Source organism: Plectropomus leopardus, chromosome 15 (assembly GCF_026936395.1).
Source record: "Plectropomus leopardus strain MGB_pleo_1.0 chromosome 15, ASM2693639v1, whole genome shotgun sequence".
NCBI lineage: Eukaryota > Metazoa > Chordata > Actinopteri > Perciformes > Serranidae > Plectropomus > Plectropomus leopardus.
Genome location: NC_142190.1, coordinates 33,422,189 through 33,449,940, shown reverse-complemented (window position 1 = coordinate 33,449,940; position 27,752 = coordinate 33,422,189). Strand labels below are relative to the sequence as shown.

At 41.0% G+C, this 27,752-nt stretch overlaps 1 protein-coding gene across 3 annotated transcripts in view; it reads right to left on the bottom strand.

Moving 5' to 3' along the window:
* mark4a (MAP/microtubule affinity-regulating kinase 4a) overlaps positions 1-27,484 on the bottom strand; it is a 45,954-nt gene extending 18,470 nt beyond the window's left edge. For all 3 annotated transcript variants that reach the window (XM_088088251.1, XM_042499366.2, XM_088088250.1), the window contains exons 1-10: positions 26,857-27,484; positions 22,313-22,510; positions 19,801-19,854; positions 10,895-10,943; positions 10,462-10,527; positions 7,610-7,680; positions 7,461-7,517; positions 6,681-6,917; positions 738-857; positions 552-651 (exon numbers count right to left, since the gene is read on the bottom strand). In XM_088088251.1, coding sequence (XP_087944377.1) covers positions 552-651; positions 738-857; positions 6,681-6,917; positions 7,461-7,517; positions 7,610-7,680; positions 10,462-10,527; positions 10,895-10,943; positions 19,801-19,854; positions 22,313-22,510; positions 26,857-26,910 — 1,006 coding nt within the window. In that variant the 5' untranslated portion in view covers positions 26,911-27,484. The remainder of the gene's footprint in view (positions 1-551; positions 652-737; positions 858-6,680; positions 6,918-7,460; positions 7,518-7,609; positions 7,681-10,461; positions 10,528-10,894; positions 10,944-19,800; positions 19,855-22,312; positions 22,511-26,856) is intronic.
* Positions 27,485-27,752: the final 268 nt, after the last annotated feature.

Below are 27,752 nucleotides of genomic sequence, written 5' to 3'. Positions count from 1 at the left end.
TTGACCAGTTTGTTGTGGTGAGGGCCTCTCATACCTGTTTTTCACCACATTTAGTTCTGACTTTTGGAATCTTGGTGCTATCTAGCAAACTATCCCACATTTCCACCAGTTTTGAGTAGAACTGAAATCAAGGATGTGGAATCAACGGCCAATCAATGTTTGTGATAAATTCATATTACATATCACATGTGGAACTAGCCGCGACACATCAAGTTATTCAGTGTGTTGCCCACCCAAAAAAGAAAGCATGGATCCCCTATTAATGAAACCACCGCGTGCTCTTCTTTTCCTGATGATTTCTCACTTGACTTCTGCATTGTTGCCATCTCCATTCTCTCTGTCTAACCTGCAGAATAAGACACGCCTACTGATGTTGTCATGGTTCACATGTTTTGATTCCAGAACCAATGTTTTGGGTTCTGAACCAATTACCTTTCTTGAAAATGCTCTGAATGGCTCAAAAGTAGGTGCAGGCACCAGAGTGGAACCGGTTCCATGTTGGTGGAAAAGGTCGAGCTTCAGCTGCGGTAGCAGAGGCCCAGCTGACTCACCTATGCGAGCTGGATCACTGTAGTCTTCAACAGGTTCTACGTGGGGCTTCAGGTCATCGCCATCATACCCTGAATTTATCCACTTGTCCTTCATGACTTGCTGTAGAAACAGAAACAAAGACAAGCTTCAGCTGTGTTTGAATTTCAGATGAAGGAAGTTGTGCCTGATGTGCTGTGTGCTCTCACATCCAGGGTGCAGCGTTTGGCGGGGTTCAGCACCAGGAATCGGCGAAGGATCCCCTCACAGTCTGTGGACATGTAGAAGGGCACGCGGTACTTTCCCCTCAGCACACGCTCCCTCAGCTCCTGTTGGCCACATCCGTCACATGTTATGCACACAGTACAGTCCAAAATCAAAGTCTGCAACCATACACTCACACTGAGAGGAGAGAGGGGAGGACAGGACAGGACAGGACAGGAAAGGAAAATGGAGAAGAGGAGGAAACGAGGAGATAGGAGAGGAAACAAGGAGAGAGGAGAGGAAGCAAAGAAAGAGGACGAAAGAAGAAGAGAGTAGAGGAAAAGAGAGGAGGAAAGAAGGAGAGGGGAAGGACAAAAGGAGAGGAGAGAAAACATGGAGAGAGGAGTGGAAACAAGGAGAGAGAGGAAAAAAGGAGAGAGGAGAGGAAACAGAGAGGTGGAAAGAAGGAGAGAGGAAAAGAAAGAAGGTGAGACGAGAAGAAGCAAGGAAAGAGGATAGGAAAGGAGAGAGGAGAGAAAACAAGGTGAGAGGGGAGAGGAGAGAGTTTTGCATCGGGCATTATTTCAGTGAAAGCATCACCACACACTCTGCAAAGAGTTTAACTCTAACTTCTGACTTCCTGGCTCATAATCACCACGTTTTTATATTACACTTCTAATGAACATGTCGAGCACTACATCAGAGTATTTGACAGTGAACATAAGACCAGAGTGGTGTGATGATGTGATGGTGTGGCTCCACACTGCAGGCAGTGTGCTCAGTATGCTGGGGAGCAGTCACATATGAGAAGGGTTAAACACACATTTGTCTCCATCCTCTGGTAAAGCTCTAGGGGGCCATTCATTGCCATCTGCTGGGTTTTGGATAAAAATACCATTTTTACTTTTTTATAGCAGCAGCAGGTTCTACTACAGAGTACAATAAGGTTATAGCAGTAATGACAGAAAAATAATTTTAGAACACTAAATGTGTTCCTTTAGTCCTTGAAGTTCCAGGATTTTTACGAGTGAATACTTTTTCACACAGAGACCAGTTGAGATTAAATTACATTCACACTTCAAGGGGAACTTCAACCATTTACAAAATGCATACATGTTATTCCTATGCTCTATGGAAGTCCAAAAATATTAATTAACATGGAAAACTTTCTCAAAATACAAAAACTACAGGGCTGAAAGTCAAACTTGTGATGCCAATTGTGGAGCTGTTCCATAGACACTGAAAGGTGAAAGATATTCTAGCTGGCAGTGAGAGCAGCCGGGTGAATGTTCTGAGTATAGACTGAATCAGTGATGTTACACTAACAAAAGTCAATTCACCGTAGAAAACTGGCTACTGTTATGAATTACAGAGATGTATTCTGCAAACGTGTTTATTTCTTTATTCTTTTTTTTATTGCGGAGACAACAAAACAAGTGAAAACAAGTAAAATAACATAGAAACAGTCAAGGGAGACGAACAATGACACATACAGATGGTGAAGAAGATACCTACAAAAAATAAAAATAAATAAATAAAAATAAACAAATAAACAAACAAAAGAAAATAAGCACAGATAGGGCAAAAACATGCAAATGAGTCTGTGTGTGTGTGTGTGTGTGTGTGTGTGTGTGTGTGTGCGCGCGCGCGCGCACGAGTGTGTATCTGTGCGCGCAAAAGAGAGATTGGGGTGATTAGTTTTTACGTGGCAGATAAGGATATGTATATATATTAAAGTAAGAGAAAGGACAAAGATAATCACAACAACAACAATAATAATAATAAGAAATAAATAAATGAATGAATAAACAGTATCATAAATGTGATTGTTACCACCATCATTGTAAGAAAATTGAGAATCAGTTTTTACGAAATGTTGGTGTGTGTGTGAGAAGAATCGGAGGATAAACGTGTCTGTGTGTGTACGTGTGCGCGTGCGTGGTGGGGGGTGGGGTTGGGGGGTTGCTATAGCAGGCTGGTACCAGAGCTCGTCTTCGAGGGAGCAAGCAATGGCAATGGTACAGCTTATGAACCGACAAACAGGAATGTCGGCCCCAGATCACATTAAATTAACAAGAGGACAAAAGAAAATTTAAAAAAAAAATCACCAAGTTCATCTTGGTCACATACTGATACCGGATTTGAGCAACACCCAAACCCTTGGGAGGGGATTTGCCCACTCTGGTGTACAGTTTTTTGTTGTCAATACTGGTTAAGTTATGCGTGCAGATCATTTGTTTATAATTGAGGAGATGGAAGAAGTTTGTGACGTGACAAGTGTGTGTGTGTGTGTGTGTGTGTGAGTGTGCGTGCACGTGTCCGCATATACTGGCGAGGGAGGAGCACAATTGAATGCTGATGAATGATTAGTAAATAAAATCAATCAATGATAGTAGCAACAATAATGCTGCATGGTAGAGAGGGAGAGAGAGAGTGAGAGAGAGTGTGGGGGACATATATATGCTGTACAGTGAAATAAGATTCAACAACAGATATGCATAACCAATTAAAAAAACAAAACAAAAAACAAAACAAAGGTAGTGATAATGGAAGCAGCAGTAGCAACAGTACCAATAATCAATCTATTAATACCATTAATAGCAAAAATAATGGTAATAATAATAATAATAATACCACTACTATCATCGCCACCACTAATAATAATAACAACAACAATAATAATTATTGCTATTGTTATTGCCACCAGCATCAATGCAATAATAATCATACAAGTATGAGAATAGTATGAATATGAATAGTGTATTGCCATGGTCTCAGTAAGAGTGTATTTGTGTGTCATAACGGTTTAATGACTTAGTTATAGATGTAACTATAATAATGATAATAACAATAGCAATAGAAGCAATGACAGCAACAGCAACAGCAACAGCAACAACAACAATAATAAAAAAATAGATAACTAAAATAAAATTTTAAAAAAATCATGGTGTAAGTGTAATGGTGGAAATGTAATGGGTGTCTGTTATGGATGAATTTGTGGACATGTACGTGGCTTGGTTTTAATTGTGACTGAGGTTTACGTGAGAGATAAATGGATTCCAGATGTCATTAAAGACGGATATATATATATATATATATGTTTATGTTATATGTTTTTATGGTATGCTGACATTCTTTCAATTGAAATGTATTCTGTAAGTGAGTTTATCCATTGTGTAATATTGCAAGACTGTTTAGATTTCCAATTTGGAAAGACTGTTTTCTTGGCAAAAGTTAGAGAAATGAGTAATGGGCTTCTGTATCTGGTTGGAATGGTGAGTTGTGTTAAGTCTCCCAGCAAGCATAGCGATAGGGATGGTGACATTCTGCGGTCCAAGATAGTGGAGAGTTTTTCAGTGACTGCTATCCAAAGTGAGTGAACTGGCTGACAGGCCAAAGTGGCATGAGAGTAGTCATCTCTACTACCCAGAGTGCACTGGGAACAAATGTCTTTGTTAGCCACTCCCATTTTAAACAATTTCCCTTGGGTGATATGTGTTCCATGGATAGTTTTGTATTGTATGAGTTGAAGATTTGTATTAGTGATCATAGAGAAGACTAAAAACATCTTTTAGTTTAGAAGTCTCAGGGACATTAAAGACTTCTACACTAAAAGATGTTTTTATTGATTTGTGTCCAGAAGTTGGGGTTGGGAGGCAGAGATATGTCATTTTACCATTTTTTGGTTGGCAGTGATTTAGTTGTACCTGATATGGGTATAAATTTGTAGAGTGTTGTGATTAGTTTTTTTGAGCCTGTAATAATTCCAGCAACTAATTAAAAGGGTTGCAGTGTGTTATTGGTAATGTTAATTTTGGATTTAATTATTGGTACTGAAGAAACTGATATCTCTCAACCCTGTACTTCTGGATTAATGTACTGAATTATATAAACTGATTGTTTTGGAATGTGTGGCGGAGGTGAATGATACCTTTTTGATGCCAAGATGGAAAGTAAGCAGGAGTGTTTTGCAGTTGGAAGTCTGGGTTATCCCAATTTGGAGTGTATCTACATGGTGCCAGTGATGACTTGGTGATTTTAAGGGTTTTCCACAAGGCTGTCAGAGTTGAGGAGATTGTGATATTTTTTGTAGAGATCCAGTTTCGTGAATGATTGTGGTAGGGATAAACCAAACCTACCAGCACAGAAGCTAAACAATGTTACGCTGTGGAAGCAGCAAAACATATTTTAGCCACCTAAAAAAAAATCAATATCAGTTTAAGTGTGCATTATATTTCAATATTGTCTCCTCTTTACCTCCACAACAGCTGATGGAGGCAGCGGCAGAGCAGCATTCAGTGGAGTAAAATTAATTAAAAAAGATTCAAATGTTTTTCTCAGTGGAGTCTGGTGTTTTTGATATAATGGCTTTAAATCCCATCGGTAAGGGCTGTCTGACAGCAAGGTAAAGCAGTGAAAATATTCTAAATAGCATTTACTTAAACTGATATTGATTCAGGTGAGCCTTTTTAGTGGGCTTAAAACTAATCAATGGGCTGTTTGGTTATATTTACTGATATATTTTGACTATTTAAGTGCTGCTTTGTTTTTTTAACTGAAAGTTATTGTAGATAAACACTGTGACTAGGTCTCGATGGGGCGATTTTTTGTTTCAGAACAGAGAATGCTAGAATAAAATAAAGCTCATTTGGGTAAAAAACAGAAAACAAATATTCTGTGATTCTACAAAATTAGGCTCTCATTCACTGTCTATAGAGCAGCTCCAGATTTCATACTTGATGACGTCACACATTTGAGACTTCCTTTTCTGGTTTCTGTCCTAGCTATGGGTGGGGAATTGATTCTGATCAAAATGTTCTGAACAGGCTGCAGGTACTGCCATCCTCATTCATTAAAGTGTACAATTTCAGACCCTAGTGGCTGATTTGTTAGTGTTTCTGGCAGACTCTGTGACATGCCGGTGGTTTTTTGCATGTGTTTACACACCTACATGGAACCATGATGAATTTTCACTAACTTCTTCTTTGCTATTCCCACTGTTGATGGTCATCATTTAATTATTGGCAGTGACTTCAATTTTGTTAGGCAGCTAAGTTTCTTGAAACTATTTGAGCCAATTTAGCTCTGGAGAGCTGAATTCCACTCAAACAAAGCTTTTTCCTTTTTCTCACATGTCCACCCTTCCTACTCCTGGAAAGTTTTTTTTCCTTCTACATAATTATTTGTTTTCATGTGTAAAAACTTGTGAATACCACAGTATCGTAATCTCGGACCACGCCCTCATTTCCACTGTCATTAGCTTCCTTGGTCATGCCCGACCCACCAGACAGTGGATATTAAAGTCACCATTGTTAGCCCAAACTTTGTTTAAAAAATTCCAGGCTGCACATGTTTCATTTTTCTTTGAAACAATAAGAGAAAGTAGCTCATGTTAACTAATATTGATTGAACTTTCTTCAGCCATGGAAGTAACATTTTGGAATACTTTACTCAAGTGGCGACAGATGGAGTGGTGTTTTCTAAAGATTACACCCTGAAACCAATTTTTCAGAAGTCTCCATTTTTAGGCCCCCAAAATGCCGGCCATGTAAACGAAGGATAGACTCCAACAAAAGTTTAACATTTCATGTAAGAACTGTTGTCGAGTTGTTACTTTGTGAAAATAAAAAATAAAAACCCTAAAAAACCTTCTTGTATTGCATTACAGATCTGTTAAACTATCAACATAAACACTGAATTGATTTTAATCACTTTAAAGTACTTGAAGTGTGCTCTGTGCAGCTGGATCATCCAGGTAAATACAAGTATCGGATCAGGAGTCAGTATCAGCAGAAACTCAGTATCAAATAACTCAGATCGCGATCCAGGCAAATAACTTGATTGGGACATCCCTAATGTAAAACTGTTACCATGACCCCCTGAGTAATGCTCTGTCCCTGACTGTGCTCTGACACACGGACAGAGAGCTCCCTCTCCCATCCACTTGCCTTTAGGTTCTGCCCATCAAAGGGCAGCGAGCCGCTGACCAGTGTATAGAGGATGACTCCCAGGCTCCAGACGTCAACCTCAGGCCCATCATACTTCTTGCCCTGGAAAAGCTCAGGGGCAGCGTAGGGCGGCGAGCCACAGAACGTGTCCAGCTTGTTGCCCAGCGTGAACTCGTTGCTGAAGCCAAAGTCGGCAATCTTGATGTTGGCGTCGGCATCCAGCAGAAGGTTCTCCGCCTGAGTCATACATATATTGATGCAGGGGAGGAGGAGGCAAGAATGGACAGCAGGAGGGGGACAGGGCATAGAACAATACGTTGGGGGAGTGAAGGGGGGAGCAGCGGAGAATATAGTTGGGTGCAGGAGAATTAGAGGAAGGAGAAAGCAGAAGGACATGAGAAGAGGAGTTGTGATGAAGTAAAAAGAGAGTGTGACTAGGGGACAGATGGTGGGCGGAGCTTGCGTGTTGTCCAACAACACAGATACTGTACATGACTCATAGCGTATATGTCACTGCATGTTTTTAGGAATGTAATGATGTAGTAGAAGAGGAGCAGCTCTGACTGCCTCCTCCTCCTCCTCATCCTCCTCCACTCATCAGTGCTCCACTGAGTGATTAAGAAAGCTAAAAGGCCCTTTTCACAGACCAAGATTAAGACTAGTGCCCGATTATAACTTTCTGTTCAGTATAATCTGTCAGTGCAAGGAATGTCCTCGTCTCGGACTAGCCTTAATCCGCCATCTCTGACAGCAGCCCAAAACATCTTCTGAGTGTCTCACCTTCAGATCTCTGTGGACAATGTTCTTCGTGTGGCAGTAGTGGACAGCAGATACAATCTGTGAACACATGGAGACAGACTGGTTCAAGTGCTCAAATGTTACTGTTAGGACTGGCACATTGTGGGTAACAAAAGGCGGCGTATTCGTACCTGTCGAAATTTGGCTCTGGCTTCAACCTCCTTCATCCTCCCATGAGACACGAGGTAGTCAAACACTTCACCTTTAGGCAGCACAGACATATCAGTCCGGTCAGAAAGCATTACAGCCATACTTTTATTTGATTATATATTGCTGATGTGCACAATCAATGTCAACCCCATCAATTCAGTTATTAATATTAATAAGGTACAAGTGCTGTCAAGGTGTAAACTTCAACTTTATATCCCTCAAGGGGAAATTTGTCTCATTGCCAAAGGAAACAAACAGCATACAGACTGAGAGGAATAGTTTGACATTTTGGGAAATATGCTTATTCACTTACATGAGACGATGGCTCTCCTAACTGTCCATAGTGTGGCGCTGCAGCCGCTTACCTTATCTTAGCATAAAGTCAGGAATCAGAGGGAAACAACTAGCCAGCTAGCTATTTTTGGTTCTGACGATGTTCTGAGAATGGTGCAATGCAACCGATGCAATGCTTTAGTAGCGTTTTCAGTGGCAAGTTTTCCGTTAGTTACCAGAATGTTCTTTTTAAAGTTACAGTAACACTCTCTATAGACATAAAAAAAAAGTATTATTTATTTTTTTGTTAACATTACATAACATTATCATTTAATCTAAGGCCTCAATAACACAACGTGAATGTTGCTTTTAAAATGTTCTTCTTTTGCTCTCATGTAACATTGTGGGAGCATTTTACAAAAGATCATTCTATGAGCTGTCACCTCTCAGCATCACCAAAACATTTTCAGGATAACGTTACGTCTTAGTCAGCATTTTTACCTTAAAGTAACATTTTTTGAAATGATAAACATCCTTAAAATGTCTTCAAAACAATAATGCAACTTGTAGGTTAACCAATGTTGTGGGATGTTCACGGCTAGCTGGGTAGCCTGGCTCTGCCTGAAGGGAACAAAATCTGACTCATTTATGCATCTTTTTTGTTATTTACACGAGAAAATAAGGTAAAACAGACCTATTTAAAGTATGTTTGCAATGCTTCTCTTGATGATCCTGATCAAGGCCACAAGCTAAAACATGTCGGTCTAATAAAGTTTTTGTTTAAACCGCAAGTGTTGCTAGAGCTCTTGACCTCGTATGACGGTATTGAAAAATTCATATCAAGTGGGGAATCAACATCCGTATCTGGAATCCAGTACCAGTATACCACTAATCCATAGCCTCAGTATGAGCAGTCTTCACAGCAGCATATGTGCAACAAATATTCAGGCATTGGTGGAAAAAGCAGTTGCTTTTGATCACTACATCATTAAGCACACAGCTCATAAAAGTAAGCAGGATGATGCCAAATCTCAACAGGACATGCAAAATTTGCATAAGTCAACTTTAGATCCTCTGGACTGGCAAACAAAGCAAGACGTCATTTTAACTCCTCTACCTTCACAAGGCAATAACTGATCATTGCGAGATCTCTACAACTTTTTGCAATGATAAAATGAGATAACAACACCGCTTGTGTAAATGCAAATCTCTCAATTTCCATCTTACAGGGATATTCCAAATTTTGGAGGAGATCCTCTACAGTTGAAAACATTCATGAAAGGCCTTTGAGCACTGTGTGGAAGCAACAGTCAAGGGGACTGTTTGACTTATCTTGAGCAGTTTACCAGGGGACAGCTGAGGGATGTGGTACGCAGCTGCCTTCACATGACTCCAGGGAGAGGTTACGCTGCCGCCAAACATTTGCTGAAGCACCATTTTAGAAATGGATAAAAGGTAAGAGCTGCATACCTAGAAAAGACCATTGGATGGCCAGGTGTACACATTTTACCTAAGCAAATGTTCCAACCATTTTGCACATCAAAAAATCACAAGGGGTTATCCATGGAGATACTGAACTACAAAGGAAAAGACCAGAGAGCGTGCTCATACAGGAGCTAGCAACATTGTTGTTCACACCTTGCCTGTTAAAGTGAAGCACACAAAGGGAAATAAGGTGATTGAGATGTATGCTTCTCTGAATCCAGGAACCACAGGTACCTTCTGTTCTGGAAAACTGGACACGTTGAACACTGATGGACAAAAAGCTAAAATTCCTTTACACACTGTTTTGTTGCATTTTTCTGTATTATGTTAGTTTAAGGTTGTTTTTTTTAAACTAAATTCATTTTTTTTGTCATTGTTTGTTGTTTTCTAGTTGAGTTGGGGTCCATTTGTATAAACCTGTGGCTTCTTGACTTCTTTTGACTCATTTTTACTCTAGACTACTTAACTCTAGATTTTTACAGTTTAGCGTGTGTGCAAATTTAAAGAAGAAGAAGAAGAAAAAAAGATAACATCACAATTGATTCACATTTTGGTGCAAACATTAATCATCCTTATTATCACTACAAGATTATTACTCGACCAAACTGTAAAGCAATAAAAGCTGTAAATAAAGCTGTAAATCTTAAAAGACAAAAAGCAACATTTTTAAGAAATATGTCCTCATGCTGTCAATACAAGCATGAAGACTGGAAACAGCTCGCCTGCCACTGTTCAAAGCTTGCGTTTTGTCTGTTTTGCTCTAGTTTTCCAGTCTATTTACATACAGACATGAGTGATATTAATCTCCTTTAACTCTTCTGAGTAAGCAAATAAATGCATTTCCCAAAATGTTGAACTATTCCTTTAAACTGTACTGCAGAAAAAAACCCTCAAATGTAGCCATGGTTTAGACACTGGGCTTCACCATGCATCCACATGGAGGAACTTAACTGTAAAATAATCCACATGCTGATCACACCCATAAGAATTGACTGTTGGAACTGTGTATGCAGGCAGTTCCATTAAATCTGCATTATCAGTACTATTTCCTGGACATGCCTGCCAATGTACCCACCTCCACTGGCGTACTCCATGATTAGGTAAAGGGTCTTATCAGTCTCAATCACCTCGAACAGCTGCACTGTAGCGCAAAACAAAATCAGATTAGAATCAAATATATATCAACAAATCCTGCTCACATTCTGAATGATGGCACAGCCGTCCGCCTGTCTTAATACCAAGGAAGCTCTGCTAATGCTGTGGGGGTTTTTGATCCATATGGCATTTCAGCTTTACAAAATCCAACCTTTTGACCTCTATATAAGACCTGAGATGACAACTGTTACAGTTCGCTCAATGAATATTCTAAAGCTTATTCAAAGCATTACACTTCCGTCTGCTCACACACAGAAAGCAAAAAAAACACACACACACACACACACACACACACACACACATGCAGACACTGACAAACATAGAGCCCATAGAGATGGATGGATGTGCCTTACCTATATTGGGGTGATTTAAGCCTTTCATTATTCGTACCTCCCGAAAGAGCTGAGGAGAAGAAACAGAATTTTAATGTGTTGATAATATCACAATAATACATGTTTCCTTGAATCTGTTCAAATTTTTTTTTAAAAAGCATACTGAAGTATACTTAATTTAAGTATATAGTGTACTTTGTGAGCACATGATTAAAATACAATATTATAAATATTTTAAAAATATAAAAATAATATATAATATATATATAATGATATTAAAATTCAATATATTAACATTATACTTAATATAGTAATCATTTGTCATTTATGCTACTAAAGACATACTCAAATACATTTAAGTGTACTTAACTGTACTATTTTGAGGCACTATTAAGCTGTACTTAAATATACTTAAGTAAGTCTTTTATTAATATTTCTGTACTTTTCAAAAAACTTACTTAAATTCCACTTTGTTTCTAATGGAAATATTTTTGATTATGATTTAAGTACACTTAACACACTTCATGAATTCAAATAATTTGTACCTGAAATGTATTTTTAACACAGGTTACTCTTATTATAAATAAGTTTATTATATCAGTGAACTAATGACAATTAATTTGATTGAAATATACATTAAGTAAAGAAAAATGTAAAATGTAATGTTTAATGTAAAGTACAGAATTGGTAGTAAAAGATGCATATTTAAGTTGTGTCTCAATATAGTACGGTCAAGCACACTTAATTTTATTTTAGTATGTCTTTAGTAGTATGGTAGTATATTAATACATGGTTTTTACATCGAATACAGCACACCTTTAGGACACTGCTGATGAGTATATTAGGATTAATTCCGGGTGAGTATACATTTTTGACCTAGGACATTGTTGTTACATCACAAATAGCACACTTTTGGTACACTTTTAGCAAGTATCCTTTTGATTAAGAGTGCCAGATCATGTCTGGTTGCGGCGGGTTTTCTCAGCATGCGTCCGGGCCTTGGGGTCAGAGGTCAGGCTGTCATGTTAAAATGGATACGGCATACTTTGTGTTTTTTTCCACTTTTCTCATTTTAATCTCATAGGCGTTTATTTCGACGTCTGGAACAGGATCTTTCTCAACATTTGCAATGATTCTGATTTGTTTGAAGTGAAAATGTTCCTCTTGTAAACATACAACTTTAATCTCTTCATCTCCAGTTTTTTCACTGCCTCAGAGACAAAATTCCACTGAATGTCAGATGTCAATCTGTCCACTAAACTTACCTGAAACCAGTTTGTGAGATCATGAGTGAAACTCATGTGGATGGTGTAAAATACCACTAATCTTGTGAGTCCTTTCTTATCATTAAGCAGATAGAGCTTTTAGAGTTATATGTTTTATTTTAAGTTTCGCATTTTAAGCACCTGCAGAGGAAGTTCAACTGCATTACAGAATCTAACATCCATGCAGCACTTAACATTTGTGAAACCATGAGCTGGACTCTATGAGCACGTTTACATGGACATAAATAACCTGTTTATGATTGGGCTTTTGGAGCATTACGTTTATGTGTCCTAGAATGTAAACACCATATTTCCTATATGAGAAACCTGTATATGCTAGCTGGAGTACTCTGACAGAAACTGGGATGCGTACACAGAATATGAATGACACAGTTCCTCTGTACATCCCAAATATGATCATAACCCTGATAAGCCTCATAAACAGATTATTTATGTTTATGTAAGTGCACTCTATGATTCATTGTACTACTACTACACCCCCAAACCTCTTCTTAGAGCAGGTTTGAACTTATTGGGTCACTACAGCAGTCACCACATGTCCTGAGTCATTTTTGGAGCTCAACAATTAACATGAGAAATAAACATACTGTAACCATAGTTACAGTATGCACATAAAAAAAGGAAACTCCACTGATTTTACCAAACCCTCAGGAAGTGCACCATGCTCTGATTTAAGTTTTACATAGTGGCAAAAACTGGAATTACACCATGCTGGTCTGTCATGTGATGCTCACAGGCCCAAAAACACTTTTCCCCATTGACTTCAGCGGATAATTTTTTTAAGCATCAAAACCCCCACGAAACAACTCATTTCACTTAGATTATAGCCATCCAATTTGATAACATTTGGAAAATCTAAAAGAGCTGCAAGATTACATTTTTTAGACCGCCATTCAAGCTAGTAAAATGCTAAATAAGAAGTGAGTCACTCTGCCTGCGGAAGTTACCCTCATGGGCACACACGGCCGTGCTCGGCTTCTGTAAGTCTCTTGTGCCTCATGGGCCTGAGGATGTGGGTATTCTACACCCGGAAAAAGAGCTTTTTTGGCTTCACGCGCAAATGAGCAGCTCTTATAGGAATGAACAGGGCCCCGCCTCCATGGCTGTATCCAGACTTTTTTTTTAATACATCTATGGATTTTACAAATCAAAGTCCGATCAGGTGTTGCAGAGTACTACTGCATACACGAACGTCAGTGTCAGTTGGGGCTGAAAACTAGATGTGGAGATATGGAGCTTTCCAGCCCTCTGTAGGCCAACTGTCTTCTCTGCTTAGTCCAGAGGCTGCAGGTGAGATTAGCTGCTAACAGAATAACACACCGGAGCATCTGAGTGCGCTGTTAGTGCTTGAGTTGCATATAGTGCAGCTGCCAGGTTCTGACCAGAAAGAAGAATGTATGGAATAAAGAAGGTGATGTCTTTGGTTTTCTGCATTGATTTTGGTCTTTTTGTGATCTCATTGGCTGTGTTTACATGCACAGCAATATTCCCCTATTATTCAGAATATTACAATATTCTGTTTTTGATGTGGGTCATATAAACAGAATATTCTGAATAAATAGTAAGAATCAGGTTGCTGATTATAACATGTGGGGTATGCCAGTATTATTCAGGTTTTAGGAGCAATATTTGGGCTCTGTGCGTGACTATGCGTCACAATTGGGTTTTTCAATGCAGTTTGCAACACACAACCTCTTGTTTGTTTACGGTCGGCTGTGTGTGTTGTCATGGATATGTTGTACACAAACCAACTCACCAACAGGTTGCAAAAGATGCATGCAGAAAAGACACGCCCCCATTTCTGGTTGTAGGGAGGAACACACCTGCTTTTAGAGATCATTACAGACTTGGATAGCTACAGGTTTTTGGATACGTGCAAAGCAAACATATTCACTGATCACACTCAGTGTCTGATAGTATTATTTGAATACAATGCCAAAGTGGTGGAGTGTTGTTTTAATACAGCACTTCAAAGATTAAATGAAAGGGCCCCCTGCTTTGGTTGTATATCATGTGCAAATGTGCAATTAATTTTGGATCTGAAATCAGGCTAAGTGATGGAGGCTGCACCAGCACAGGCAGACAAATGTATACTGTTGTCCTAAAAATAACACCATCACTTCTGTCTCTGATGTCCATCCAAATGAGAATTTGCAAGGGAGACAAGACCCAAAGAAACCTCCTATCCATTAAAACAACAACAAATGCTCCAAACACAAACGTGATGAATCTGCAGCCAAAAACTGAGCAACTTCTCTTGGTCTGCATGCGATACTTCTGCTCTGGGGGATAGATTTGTATACTTTGTCAGAGCAGAACAGGGGATTAAATTTGAGCCAGCTCCCCTTGTTTCATGTATATAACACAACACAAAACAACAACAAAACATCGCTGAAAACCAGTGCCTCTCCTCCACATCCTCAACTCCGACTGGAAAAAAAAGATGGTGCGATAAGCTTTTCTATCCTCTTTTCTCAATCCTCTCCCTCTCCTGTTTTCCAACATTCCTCCCTCCTTTCCCTCCTCCTTCATTCAGTTCCTCTAGCAGTGTTCTCCTCTGGCGGTGCCCAACGTCACTGTTGCCATAGCGACCCAGGTATTAAGATCGGGCTCTTTCCCAGCTTCTCCAGCTGTGCTAGAGGGAATCTTGGGATACGTAGTGCTGAGGCGTCTCATCATCCAGGCGTCCTATTAATCCCCTGCTCGTCAGTGCAGGACTGAGCGGTCAGATACGTCAAAACAATACACAATCCCCCGGCAACATGTTAATGACCGTTAATGACCAAAAATAAATAACAATCCTGCTATCAGTCTGAGTGGGATGGAGACATGTGTGCTGTGGCTGTAAGGTTCCTGCTTTCATTAAAAATAGAACAGAACAGATGAAAAAAAATAATATTCAAATGCAAGGTCCATCTTATCAGAGCAAATTTACTATCAAAGAGTGACTTCACCAAAATTCTGGCTGACACATATTTTGTGTCCTTTAACCCCAGAGAGGCCAAAATAAAACCCTCCTGTAATCTGCTGTTTCCTCTGAATGGCTGTTGAGCTTGAATTTTCTCATCTGTAATTTTACTTCCATCTTATTTTCTTCCTCCCCCACTTTTACCCACCTCTATACAATACATCCCCCTCCCTTCTCTCCCCTCTACATACATTACGGTCCAGATTATGCTAATATGGGCTCTTTCATGTCCTCAGTACTAAAGATTTTCTCTAGCCCACGGGTACGTAAAGAAGCCCGCTCTCATCACTGGCCAATTGTAGAGTATCCTCTACAAGCAGTGGCCAATCCTCCTCCTCTCTCCTCTGTCCTGTCCTAAATGTTGTACCACTGTCTCTCACAGCAGCCCATCCTGTCCACCAAAAGCACCAGGCAGGAATAAGAGGCTGATAACACAGAGGCTGAAATCACAGCTCCAAAGCTGCAAAGCATCCAATGTTCCAGTCAGGTATAGACGGTTCATTTTCTGTTATGACATAAGCTAGAGCCCGAACCATACTGGATTTTTAGAGCCGATGCCAAAATAGGCCGAATCACAACCACTGAAAATGACAACAGAAATAAACAAGTTTGCAGAATTAACGAATCTCTGCAATTCAAAGCAGAAGCCAGTTGTCAACCTGAAAGTGATTTTTGTTGTTTGTCACAGTGATTCAGTCTATACCAATATTAGTGACTAAAAAAATCCTGATATTGATATATCAGCCGATATTCTATTATCTTTGTACATGCACAGGGCCCTTTCTATAATTTGAGGACACTGGGGGCTTAGCCTGCATCTGTGCTAGCTCATCTGTGATCTCTGTCCAGGGATCTGTTTTTACATTATTTTTTAATGCATGCTGGTATCTTCACACTTTACACTTCAAAACTGGGTTGTTTTTTTACTTTCAAAAATAATTATGAATTGAGATGTTAAATATTAGTGGTTGCCAGTAATTTGTATTAATTGTATAAACAGAATACTTTTCATTTGTTATCATTAACTAGAGTTGACTAGAGTTGCAAAAATTGTTAAAACTGTTATTTTGATCAACAATAACATATTATTTTGAGGGCTTTAATGTATGAACAGAACAAAAGGTTTTTTTATTAGGTCTATTCTTAATTTTGAAATAACAACGCCACTGTTTTTGTGAATCTATGTCCATCTATCTATCTATCTATCTATCTATCTATCTATCTATCTCAATCAAAATTAAATGAGGGCTCTGAAAGAGTAAACGTTTTTGGTAATATAATAAATATAAATTACTGCAAGCATCTTTTCATGAATTGTGTTCTATAAAATGAATCCCTTTTCATATTGGTTAATATCGGACAACATATACGCAAATGCTGATATGTCTGTGAGAGGCAAATATCTGCCAATAAAATTGGCTGACCGATATAACGGTCTGGCTCTAATATAAGCAGCAGAAATAAGATGAGTCAAAGTATCAGGATAACAGGAAACCTGTGATCAAAGAGATGATAGTAAAAATTGTAGGGGAGTACGTCATGTTCAGTGGGATACAGTATATGACCGATCTCAGAGTGTCCCTCAGCAATATTTTCTCAGGCAGCCCAGAAACCCAGGGGCCCTGCTAATTTAATCCCACATGATGGAGAAACTGTTTTTTTTTTTTAATGACTATCGCAAGACCTACTGTACACAAATCTACCAGTGAAACTAAATCACAAAGATACAACATACATAAAGAAAAATTATTTTATCCCTGATGTGATCCTTCCGGTCTGTTCCCTTCTTGCCCACAGGCAGGAGAGCTCATGCAGGCCGAGGGAGGTACAAAGCGCGCGAGAGAGAGAGAGAGAGAGAGAGAGAGAGAGAGAGAGAGAGAGAGAGAGAGAGAGAGAGAGAGAGAGACGCATGGCTAAGTCAGGGAGACACTTTGGCCCATATGTGCATATGAGCAGCATTAAGGGCAGATGTGGTTAGATTAAACTGTCTATGTAGTTTTACTCACACATATTCCTTCACTGTGAGACGCTTCTTTACCTGACAGTGTGTGATGTAGACTGATGTGTTTGGGAGATAAGATAGATATCTGAGCATGTGATCAGCTCATGATCGACTGGCCTCTGTGTCAGCCATGTTGTGTCTGGATATTTACCCGTCCAGTAGCCTGGGAACCACACTAATCTGCAAGCTCATGTTTTATTTGCTCTGACAGATGCATCTGATCCCCCTCCTGTTCAAAGATTTCCAACCAACCTGGCACACTGTGGGCCAATCACAACTGCTCAGCTAATATGAGGCAGGTGGGATATGGTGACTGACAACTTGCTGAGCCTCACGCACAATGCATGGTGACATCATTTTTGACTTGTGTAGCCTCGCGCAGAGGTCACAGTCAAGAGGAGCGTTGTTGAGGTCAGGTATGGGCAGCATGTAATAATTCATTCCTTCATACCTTCCTGAAATTTCACCAAGGTATACAGTATATGACAGTGTATGTGTACTAACCTTTCCTGACTGTGAGTGTGCTTTTCCTTATTAAACAGAGAAAACAACTGTACACCTTTTGAATTCAGCTTTCTCTTGCTCACAGAAGACTGACAAGGCTTAATTGCCTCATTACTTCATCATAAAACACATTCAAATGCAACAGAAACAAAATAAAACTCGTTAGTAATCTAGTAAGTAAGTTTACTGTTCCAACAATCACCAGTTCCTGTTAGGTCAAAATAAATCCTTGATTTACCAAGTTAGATGTAAAAACATGCTGTTGTTCTGCACGCTCTCTCTCTGCCTTCTGACTGCCGGCTGTTTACAGTCCTGTAACTTCTCCCTCCACCACTAGGTGTCACTGTGTCTTTCAGCTCAGCTGCCTGTTCCACCAGTAAAGACTGAGCTCTGCTGGTGCATGCTGTGCACTACATACAATGAGCTTAATAGAAAGAGAAGCATCTTTATTTAAGACAGTATTGAAAAACACTTTTAGGATTTCTACATATCAGATGGTATACTGTAATTCTGTGAACCTACTGACAACTTGCAGAGCCTCAGGCTTAATGCAAAGACATGATGACATCAATTTTGGCTTGCGCCAAGGACACTGTAACCCTAGCTTACTGAAGAGGAATGCCACTGAGGCATTTTCAAAAACAAGATGGCTGCAGTGGATGTGTAAATTTATTTTCAAGTTCTATTTTCCAATTCTGATGACAAAAATGACACCATCATAGCTCATCTCTGCATGCTGTAGTCTATCACTCAGCACTACATTACATATCTGGTTGCTCTGATAGGTTGTTGGTCTATCCAGTCCATTCTCATTCTGAAGTCATCAAATACCACCGGTTTTACAGTGATTATGGCGTAATTTTTCCACGCTAAAAGGCACCTTTAGCGGCTGTATGATACACTGCGTCAGCTGAGAACACGGTCAGATGGAACAAGTCGCATCTGCATGATACCCTGCTGGATGGCATCAGGTTGAAACGCTGCTGGTAATTACGTAATATAAGAAGCACAAAGGGAGCTTATTGGGCTGGTGGGAAGGGTGCTTTTGTTGCCTAAACATAACCACAAGCTTGTATAGCATAATCCCATCGTGTGCTTTTATTAACATCCTTGCAAGGTTAACAGCATCTTGGAACGTGAACAGCAGACGCAGGAGGATACCTAGAACGTAACATGTAGACGCAGAAGGCCACTGACAGAGTAGCAACGTGTGATGACTTGGGATGAGAGCATGATGGTCTGTCTAACTGCATCCTGAGGCATTTTGGTCTACGCCTGTTTATAACATCACTTAGAAATGGAAAATGAAATGAGAGGTCCTAGACTAACCCGCATAAACAACTCGACCAGGCTAAGCCAGACAACCTGTCCAGGTGCTCTGCTCCACATGTCTACCACTCCAGCTGCTGAGTCTGAATCAATGTGTGTCAAGGTTGTCCTTGCTAGCTGGGGAAACCAAAGTGTCCACTGCTCTGCCTCTGACCTTCATGCACAACAAACACTGAGTGTCCACCATCCAGGCTCAACACTCAAAATGCTGACCAGGAGGAAAACAGAGGCGAGCCCATCGAAGCCCTCCATGTGACAAACACCTGTGCTTCACCTCTAAAGACATATCTCACAACCAAACGGCCACCGAGCATCAGTTACCCAAAAACAGCTACACAAGCATCGTGCTTTTCTTCATTGTACACAACAACGTGTGTTTGGGGAAGACAAATTAAGAACACAAACACAAAAAAGGATGGGTTGGGTGACCGCGCTTTCTGAGATGAGTCACCCCCTCTCAGGGCAGTGATTAGCCCAGAGAGACGAGAGATGGTCTCTGGAGCAGAGGTCTCCTCTTGCTCCCATCCAGTCCCTAGCACCTGCCAAACAGCATCACGTCCCACAAGCCCTCTCTCTATCAGCTGCTCTCTCAGTCCTGACCCCTCTGAGGAGGAAACAGCTCAGGATAAACCTGAGCCTCTCGAAGTCCCCAACGGCGTGTCGGGATTTTGTTGAATTACATCAATGTGACCAAACCATCCACATTTCTGACGCCTGGATGCTGCCTCTACAGGCAGACAGTATTATTCAGTGTAGCATCAGTTTCAGTCTTCACCTAAAGACGTGATGCACATATTCCTCAATAACCAATCCATCAGTATAAAGAGGAAAAACTCACCTTTTGTAGGCTGGTTGGGTTCAACTGAGTTTTGTCGATGATTTTTATTGCAACCTGGAAAAGGAATATATTATGAGAACAAGTTCAGACTATTAGAATGTGCCTTTGCTTATATATCACGACACACAATATCTATCTCAATATTTTCAATGTCCTCTACAATAATGTTAACTACAAAATTATTGAACAAACTGCAGTTACAAGACTCATATAATGAAGTTAAATACACTACTACTATACACTACTATAATAAGATTCAATAAAATACAGTTATAAGGAAGTTAAATAGAGTACTTTTATGATAAAATTTTGAGAAGCATTGTTTAATTAAATAAATTAAAGCGGGCCCCATGGTGCTTTTATTTTGATGGACCTGGCTCGTCTCAGGCAAGAAGTGTTGATGTTGTTGTGGAATTCAAGCTTCCAGTCAACAGCTGGATGTTAGCAGACAGTTAAACAGATAATGCGGCACCTTTAACTGAGGATGAGAAAGTGACAGCTCTCCAGTTCAAATATTAATGGTCTTTTTAAATCACAGTAGTGCTCCACGGTTGCAAAATGTGACTAAATAGTCGTGGTGTGGAGCTCTGCAAAAGCTATGCTTTGTGTGTGTGTGAGTGTGTCTGTGAGAAGCAATGAGCTCTAGGAGAGAGTGGCTTATAAAAACGCTGTGTAAATTTCTACTTGATGTTTGCAATATAGTAATTTTATACATCGCACATGGTACAAGCCGCGATATCTCGAGTGTATTTGAAATATCACCCCACCTTATAATCAAGACATCTTTTATAGAGTGTTCGTACATTGTAACGTTTGGCTTTCGGACTAACATATCATTTATCACAACTTTACAAATCAGTCTTAAGTCATTTATAATAACACATTTTGGGTTTCCAAGTTACAAAAGACCTCTATTCCCGGTGTTCATATTTCCTGTTCAATACTAATGCAGTTACACATTTGGGGAATCCATCAGGAAGAGACACACAGTCCCATCACTCAAAGGCTGTTTTTTAATAACCTAGCATCCCATAAGTAGTTATTAAATTCCTTATAACTCATCTATAAAGTTTTATTAAATGACTTATTAAACATTAAAACACATTTCCTGTGCATTCAGTCACCTTTAACAAGCTTTGAAATCTTTGAGTCCTGAGCAAATTGATGAGATTTCTTACAAAAACATGGGGAAAAAGGCAATGAACAACTTGGCAAGAAATGTCATGAAATTGAAAAATTGCAAGAAATTAGTAGATTTAGAAATTATTTTTTTAAAAAGCCTGGGAAAATTTCCAGGGATCCATATTTCTTATTATCATATTTATATATTTAAAATTATTATTACTTTGGTTTGTTGGTTGTTTGATTGGTGGTTTGATTTGTTATAATATTATTTGTAATTAAATTATTTGTAATATTATTGTAATATTAGTTGTTATTAAATTAATTTCTTGCTAATTTCTGGGTAATTTCCTGTTAAGCTGCTTGCTGCCTTCTTCACATGTTTTTTGTAAAGAAATCAAGCCAATTGCTCCCAGGTTTCAAAGGCTTAAAATGCACCTTGTTATAAAGTGGTAGCCATTCATGCCTTCATTCTGTATTTAGTGTTTCTTCAAGCTGTCAGGTTGTTTTTAAAGAATATGAATAAATCTAAGAGCAACTTTATTTGATCAGAAAACCTTAAACCTCTTGCAGGCTGCCTGTTTGGGGTGGAAATATGTGCTGTTATGCTGCCTCGCTGTTCTGTATACGACAAACGATCGTGGAAAGGGGGGGTAGAGCGGTATCGTCTGAGCCAGGACCAGAGGTAGTAACAGCACCAAAATGAGGTTTGTGACATAAAACCGGAAAGTCGTGACCATGTTCGATGACATTTATGCATGTGACCCGCTGGGGGGAAAAAAAAGTAGCGGTTAACAGCTAACTCGAAAAACAGTGACTGTAAATGTCTGCAAACTGGAAAAGCAATGAGATTCAGGAGCTCCATCCGCTCCCAGCAGAGGACGAGATCAACCACCAGGACTGTTAACTGACTGTCATTGACACGTTAATGCAATTGTTGTTGTTTCAAAAGAGCTGTCAATGCTTATGTTTTATGTCACATTAATGTTTTATGTTTTGTGTTATGCATCACAGCCATCACACCTCTTTTGATTTTGCAAAGCTGCACTGCATTGTACAATCACACACTGGAGCGACATGATTCTGCCATCGTTTGGTTCTGTGTAAAAATGCTAAGGAAGCATAAAGCAGGGACTTTCTAGCAGTCCTATAGCGCCATGTCTGTGTAAACAGGGTTTTACATTAGAGGAGATTCAATTTCGAAGTTACATTTACTGCTATGAGATTCATTTCTTTACAAATTTGTTGAAAACTATGAGATTGCAAACTCAATAACGGATCTTAATGAAAACAACTGACATTTGCCATTCCTCACCCTACAAGCACCATCAACCCATCCATCTCCTCCTCCCCTCCTCCCACCATAGACCTCTGCTGCCCCGTGTCTCACCTCCTTGCCCGTCAGGATGTGGCGGGCCAGCTTGACCTTGGCAAAGTTTCCCTTGCCGATGGTCTTGAGCAGACGGTAGTTGCCTATGTGCGGCTGCTCGTCAGAGCAGGAGGCGATGGAGTTCCTGCACCGGGCGCCCAGTGAGCGGCTGGACTGGCTGGTAGTCTTGTCTGAGCGACTGGCCCCCAGCGACACATGCTGCAAGAAAAGAAAACCAGGAGTAGCAGAGGGGTGTTAAAGAGAGGAGAGAGGAGAGTCAATCACTGTGCCAGCACCAAGATCACATAAAGCAGGACTGCCTGTACGGTGTACCCATGGACCACGGATGCTCTCCACAAGCTAGATGATCTCGTTAGTCGCTTCCGTCTCTGCAAGCTGGTTCTGAACTCTACTTAGCCATCAACTAAACTGTCTGAAGGTCCAGGAAACCTGTCAGACTGTGTCATCGCTCATACTCACTATCAGCTGGAATCTGTTTGAAAAAAACACTGAGCAGCTGTTAGTTTCACAGAAGAGTGTTTATCACTCAGAGTAACTGAACAGGTAAACATGCTTTATATACAGTATACATATAATGTATTGACAGGATGGAAAAGTAACATGTCTCTGCCACATCATGACAATCATTCCACCAGGTGTTTCATAAACACAAAGCCAGTGATGCTGAGCTGAACTCATTTCTGGGTTACCAGCTGTTGTCCAGCACATGAACTCTTGAACATCTTGTTTCCATTTTGGGTTCAGCATCCGCTTCTCTAGAGATCTAATACTTGACTGCTAAAAGATTTCTTCATGCAATGTGACAGAGTATAAAGGTAATACTGAGTGCAGTGGGAGGTAGCCCTGAAGCATTCACAGCCCTGTAAACAGTTAGCTGTGCTGTGGCTGAGGCTGCATGGTACCACCTTGATTCTGGACAGTAATTGTTCAGAGCATCTAGTCCCAAGTCACAGATCATTCTGAGCCAGCAAGCACAGCAGATAACAAAAGGGGGACAATAATGTCCATTTACACAAACAGAGCTGGATGCATTACAGTATGAAGCAGCTTCTTGTCATGTGAGAAACACAGAGATAGTCAGTACCTTTACATGCATTTTTAAGTGGACCTACGGTTATAGCTCAACTGGGCCATTTAAAGGATTAGTTTGCCCAAAAATGAAAATTCAGTCATTATCTCCTCACCTTCATGCTGATGGAAAGTCAAGTTTTATACTCCACAAAACACTGCTGGAGGTTCATGAGGAAAAGGCGTTGCACTCGTCTCCCAAACAGTTTAAGTAAATTGTGACCAGAATTCAAATGTTGAAAAAATACATTATAAAACCACAAAATGTCTCTATACTGCTTGTCCAAAGTACAGTAAGTGTCCTGAAGCCCCGACGTACCATGTTGTTTTGAAAAATGTCACTGACGTCCTGTTTTAAGCCATGTTGTAGGGTGTAGCTCCTAGCGTGGAAGCTGCGTTCACATATGCACGGTTGCGTGACACCAGCAAGAGCTCGCAGTATCTGCAGACCAGTGTTTACATGTTACCCAGAAGCCTCCCCTCTCACAGAGAGAGACGCGTGGAGTTAGCCATAAACAACAATTTCCTTCCTCGGATTTAAAACTACTGTGTGTGGGGGAGGCTTCCAAGTAGCATGTAAACACTGGCGTGGAGATACCACAAGCTTTCGTTGGTCTTGTGCGAGCGTGTATATGTGACCACGGCTCCCACACTAGGCTAAGACCAGGCTAAGACCAGGCTAAAACATGATGCAAGTGACATTTCTTAAAACAACTTGGCACGTCGTGGCTTCAAGATTACTTCCGATGAGCAGTATGGAGACATTTTGTTGTTTTATGATGCAGTTCTTTAACGTTTGAATCCTGGTCACCATTTCCTGCAATGGTTTGGGTGATAAGTGCAACATCGTTTCCCAGTAAACCTCCTGCAGTGTTTTGTGGACTATAAAACTTAGGGTTGATGTTTTGTACATGCTAACTTTGCCAATATGTTTGTGATATCAGCAGAAATCAGCATAGGCCGATTTTGATATTTAATGTCAAGCTAATATCTGCCGATACCGATGATGCGCGAATGTTATTGTGCATTTCTGATACATAATGGAGCAAAGAAAGCAAACAAAAGGCAAATGAGGAGACAGAGACATCAGGATGTCACATGGAAAATAAGACAAGCAATGAAAAGGTGGAGAGAGGAATACAGGGGGAAATAGTAAAAGGGGAGCAGATGCTGGCACAGTGGTCCCTGGCCAGTCCCAGGCCCTCAGGCATCACACTTCCATCCCCCCAGCATGTCATCTTACACACACACAAACACACAAACACAACCATGCAGCCTTAAGCTCCACCTTCAGACACTCCCTCGTTCCCATGCTTCCATTCCTGTTCTCAGGCCCCACCTAGAGCTAGAGTGGACCCTCACTCTACAGTCTAGTCCCCAGCAGGTCCCAACCAACAGCACAGGAGGCACACAGCCAACAGAGAACATTCATCCACCAACTGTTAAGCTCACATCAGGCCAGGCCTCACCTGAGCCAACACTGCAACACAACATTTCACCAGGTCAGTTCACTCATCTGTCATCATGGCTTCATTGTAGAATGATGGCAGGAGAACTAGAGATGCTTTAATGAAAGGAACGCTTCTGCATTCATAATAAATCATGCACCGCGTAAACTCACACATTAATGCACATCCAGTTACAGACTCTCTCTCTCTTTCTCTCTCTCTCACACACACACACACACACACACACACACACACATTGGCTTAACCATTCCTCTGTGCTCAAAGCTCTACTAACAAACAAACAGATGGGGGGAGTGTTGCCAGAAGTGTTTAGGGCAGAGAAATGTCATAATGCAACGCCACTCATGTCTCCATTTTGATTTTAATATCAAAGTGCACTCTTAGAAATGAAGGTGCTAGTTAGAACCATGTGTGGTTCTTAGGCTTGTTCCAGTAGGAGAACCCTTTTAAGTTCCTTGTAGAACACTACTCTTAAAGTTTAAACTGGAAACCATTTGGAGAGATTGACCTAGAACCCAACATAAAAGTTTAATATCTAAAACCATCTGTGAAAGGTTTCGATCAGAACCCCCTATGAGATGTTCGACAGAGAACCCTTCAATGGTGTAATGGTTCCACCCAGAAACCTCTCTGGAGGTTGTATCCAGTAATTTTTCCACCTTCTAAGGGTGCTAACAAGAACCCAGCCAAAAGGTTCAACTGAGAACCCTTTCGCATTACAATGGTTTTATTAAGAACTCATCCAGGGGATTCTGCCTTGAACATATTTATAGTACAAGGGTTTAATCTAGAACCCATCCAAAGGGATTCCACCAAGATCCCATTTATTATGCAACGGTTTCTTCTAGAACCCACCTATAGGATTCTACCAAGAACCTATTTATAGTGCAAGAGTTTCATCTAGAACCCATCTATGGGATTCTATTGAGAACCCTTTTATATTCTAAGAGTTTTATCTAGATCCTACCCCGGGGAATTTCTTGAGAACCCTGTCATTTTCCAAGGGTTCCGTGTAGAACCTACCTAGGGGTCTTAAAATAGTAAGTGACTAAATTACCCATAGATCTCTCTTAAACTCTTCTCTTAACTGATGGTTTTAGTTTGTAATGGATTGCATTGTCATACAAAGGACATTTTCTTCAACAAAGGGTTCTTCTGAGGCAAATGATTCTGGGTAAAACCTCAGCCCTTCAGGATGACCCCTTTTGGCAGCTGTATTTCTCAGAGTGGGGTTAATAAGGCGTGTATATACATCCATGTGCAGAGCCTGTTATTCTGTGTGCCTGCCATGAATAAACCCCCACTGCCTGTGTGTGTACGTGTGTGCGCGCGCGCTGCTGGCTGCTGAATGTATGGCGCTGTGTGTGTGTGTGTGTGTGTGTGTGTGTGTGTGTGTGCGTGTGTGTGTGTGTGTGTGTGTGACACCCACCGGCTCTGGGCTGGGCGCTTTGGACGCTGCGCAGCAACGGACTGCACATCATTTTACGCAGTAATCCCCTCACATCATACCAACAACCCAGATATTCCCTGTATTTTGGCCTTCTGTGCTCTCGTCCCACCCATCCGATTTCTGTGGAATACACGCGCGCGCACACACACGCACGCAGAGGCAGCAGCAGCAAGGAGTATAATGTGACATCACTATCTCTCCACAGCCTTATAATAAGAGGTGACGGCTGGTTTTCAGGCTTTCTGCGCATATCCGCTGAGTGTTATCGTATGCGGATGGACTCATTCCGGGCTGTTTGGCTGCCATCAGCTCTTTCCCTGCGCAGACACTCAAGGTTAGCCCATTTCCACAGAACCCACTCTGCTCAAATCTCCATCCAACACCAGCCCCACAGTCCTTCCACCTAATGAGGAGCATTTCACCATCTGTGACCTCCGTGTGCACCGTGAACAAAGCCCGTAAAGCCAGGGGGCACATATGTGAGCTGTGTTTCAGGGATGCACGATGGATCCTTTGCATGCACACAAATAGAGGCTATAGGCTGTAATTGCACTTACATGGTCTCCAGTACTCCTGTCGTTCCCAGACGGTAATGCAGACCGAGAAGACATGTTTTCTCTCTCCTCTTTCCCTGAGTAGCAATCACGGTGTGTTTGCGCGGATGATATTTACAGGCTCCACACACACAAGAACATCCGCAGATGCGACCCACCGTCCCAAATCAATCTGCCTCCTCTCCAACCGGCCGAGCCGCGGTCGACAGACCTCTGCCCATCATGGCAGCAACGGATATCTGGACGGGGGGTGTCCTCAAAGCAGCTGCATTTTCCACCATGCACCGTGCAAAAAACAGGGCCGATCACCGATGCAGCGAATGCAATGTGATGCAAATCCCGGGCATCGAAGAAGTGCTAAAATGCGGTGATGTTTGGCTGGAGCCCAGCGTCTCCGTGGCTTTCCACCCCCTGCCTCATTTCGCCAAACGAAACAAACACGGCTCCTTCTGGATGACTGTCCTCTCCGTTTGTCATAATACTGTCCGGTAGGAGGTTTCACCGGAGCCCCGCGACGCCACAGTTGCCCGCTCCCCTCCGGAGCAGCTCGCAGGAAAACACAGCTCACGGTGCAGCGGGGAAAAGGCCGAAATGTTCACAAAATCGGTATTCTCGGTCGGTGAGATGCGCACTACCGTCAAGTCAGGAAGAAGACGTTGAGACAGGACTTCCGGTCTCTGCGTTTGACATAAAAGCCTTTTTTTAATGAATCATCAAGAAATCAATTTCCAGTTAAGTAGATGGTCTACACCAGAGATACTCTATATGCTTCTCCCGGGGGGCTTTTGTAAAATGACAAAAGGCCAGGGGTCACACCCAGCAGGCTCGCAGAGAGTTCCTGCATGCAGGGGCAGAGCTAGGAACATTCAGGGCTTAGACAGAACCCCCAGTAAAGGTGT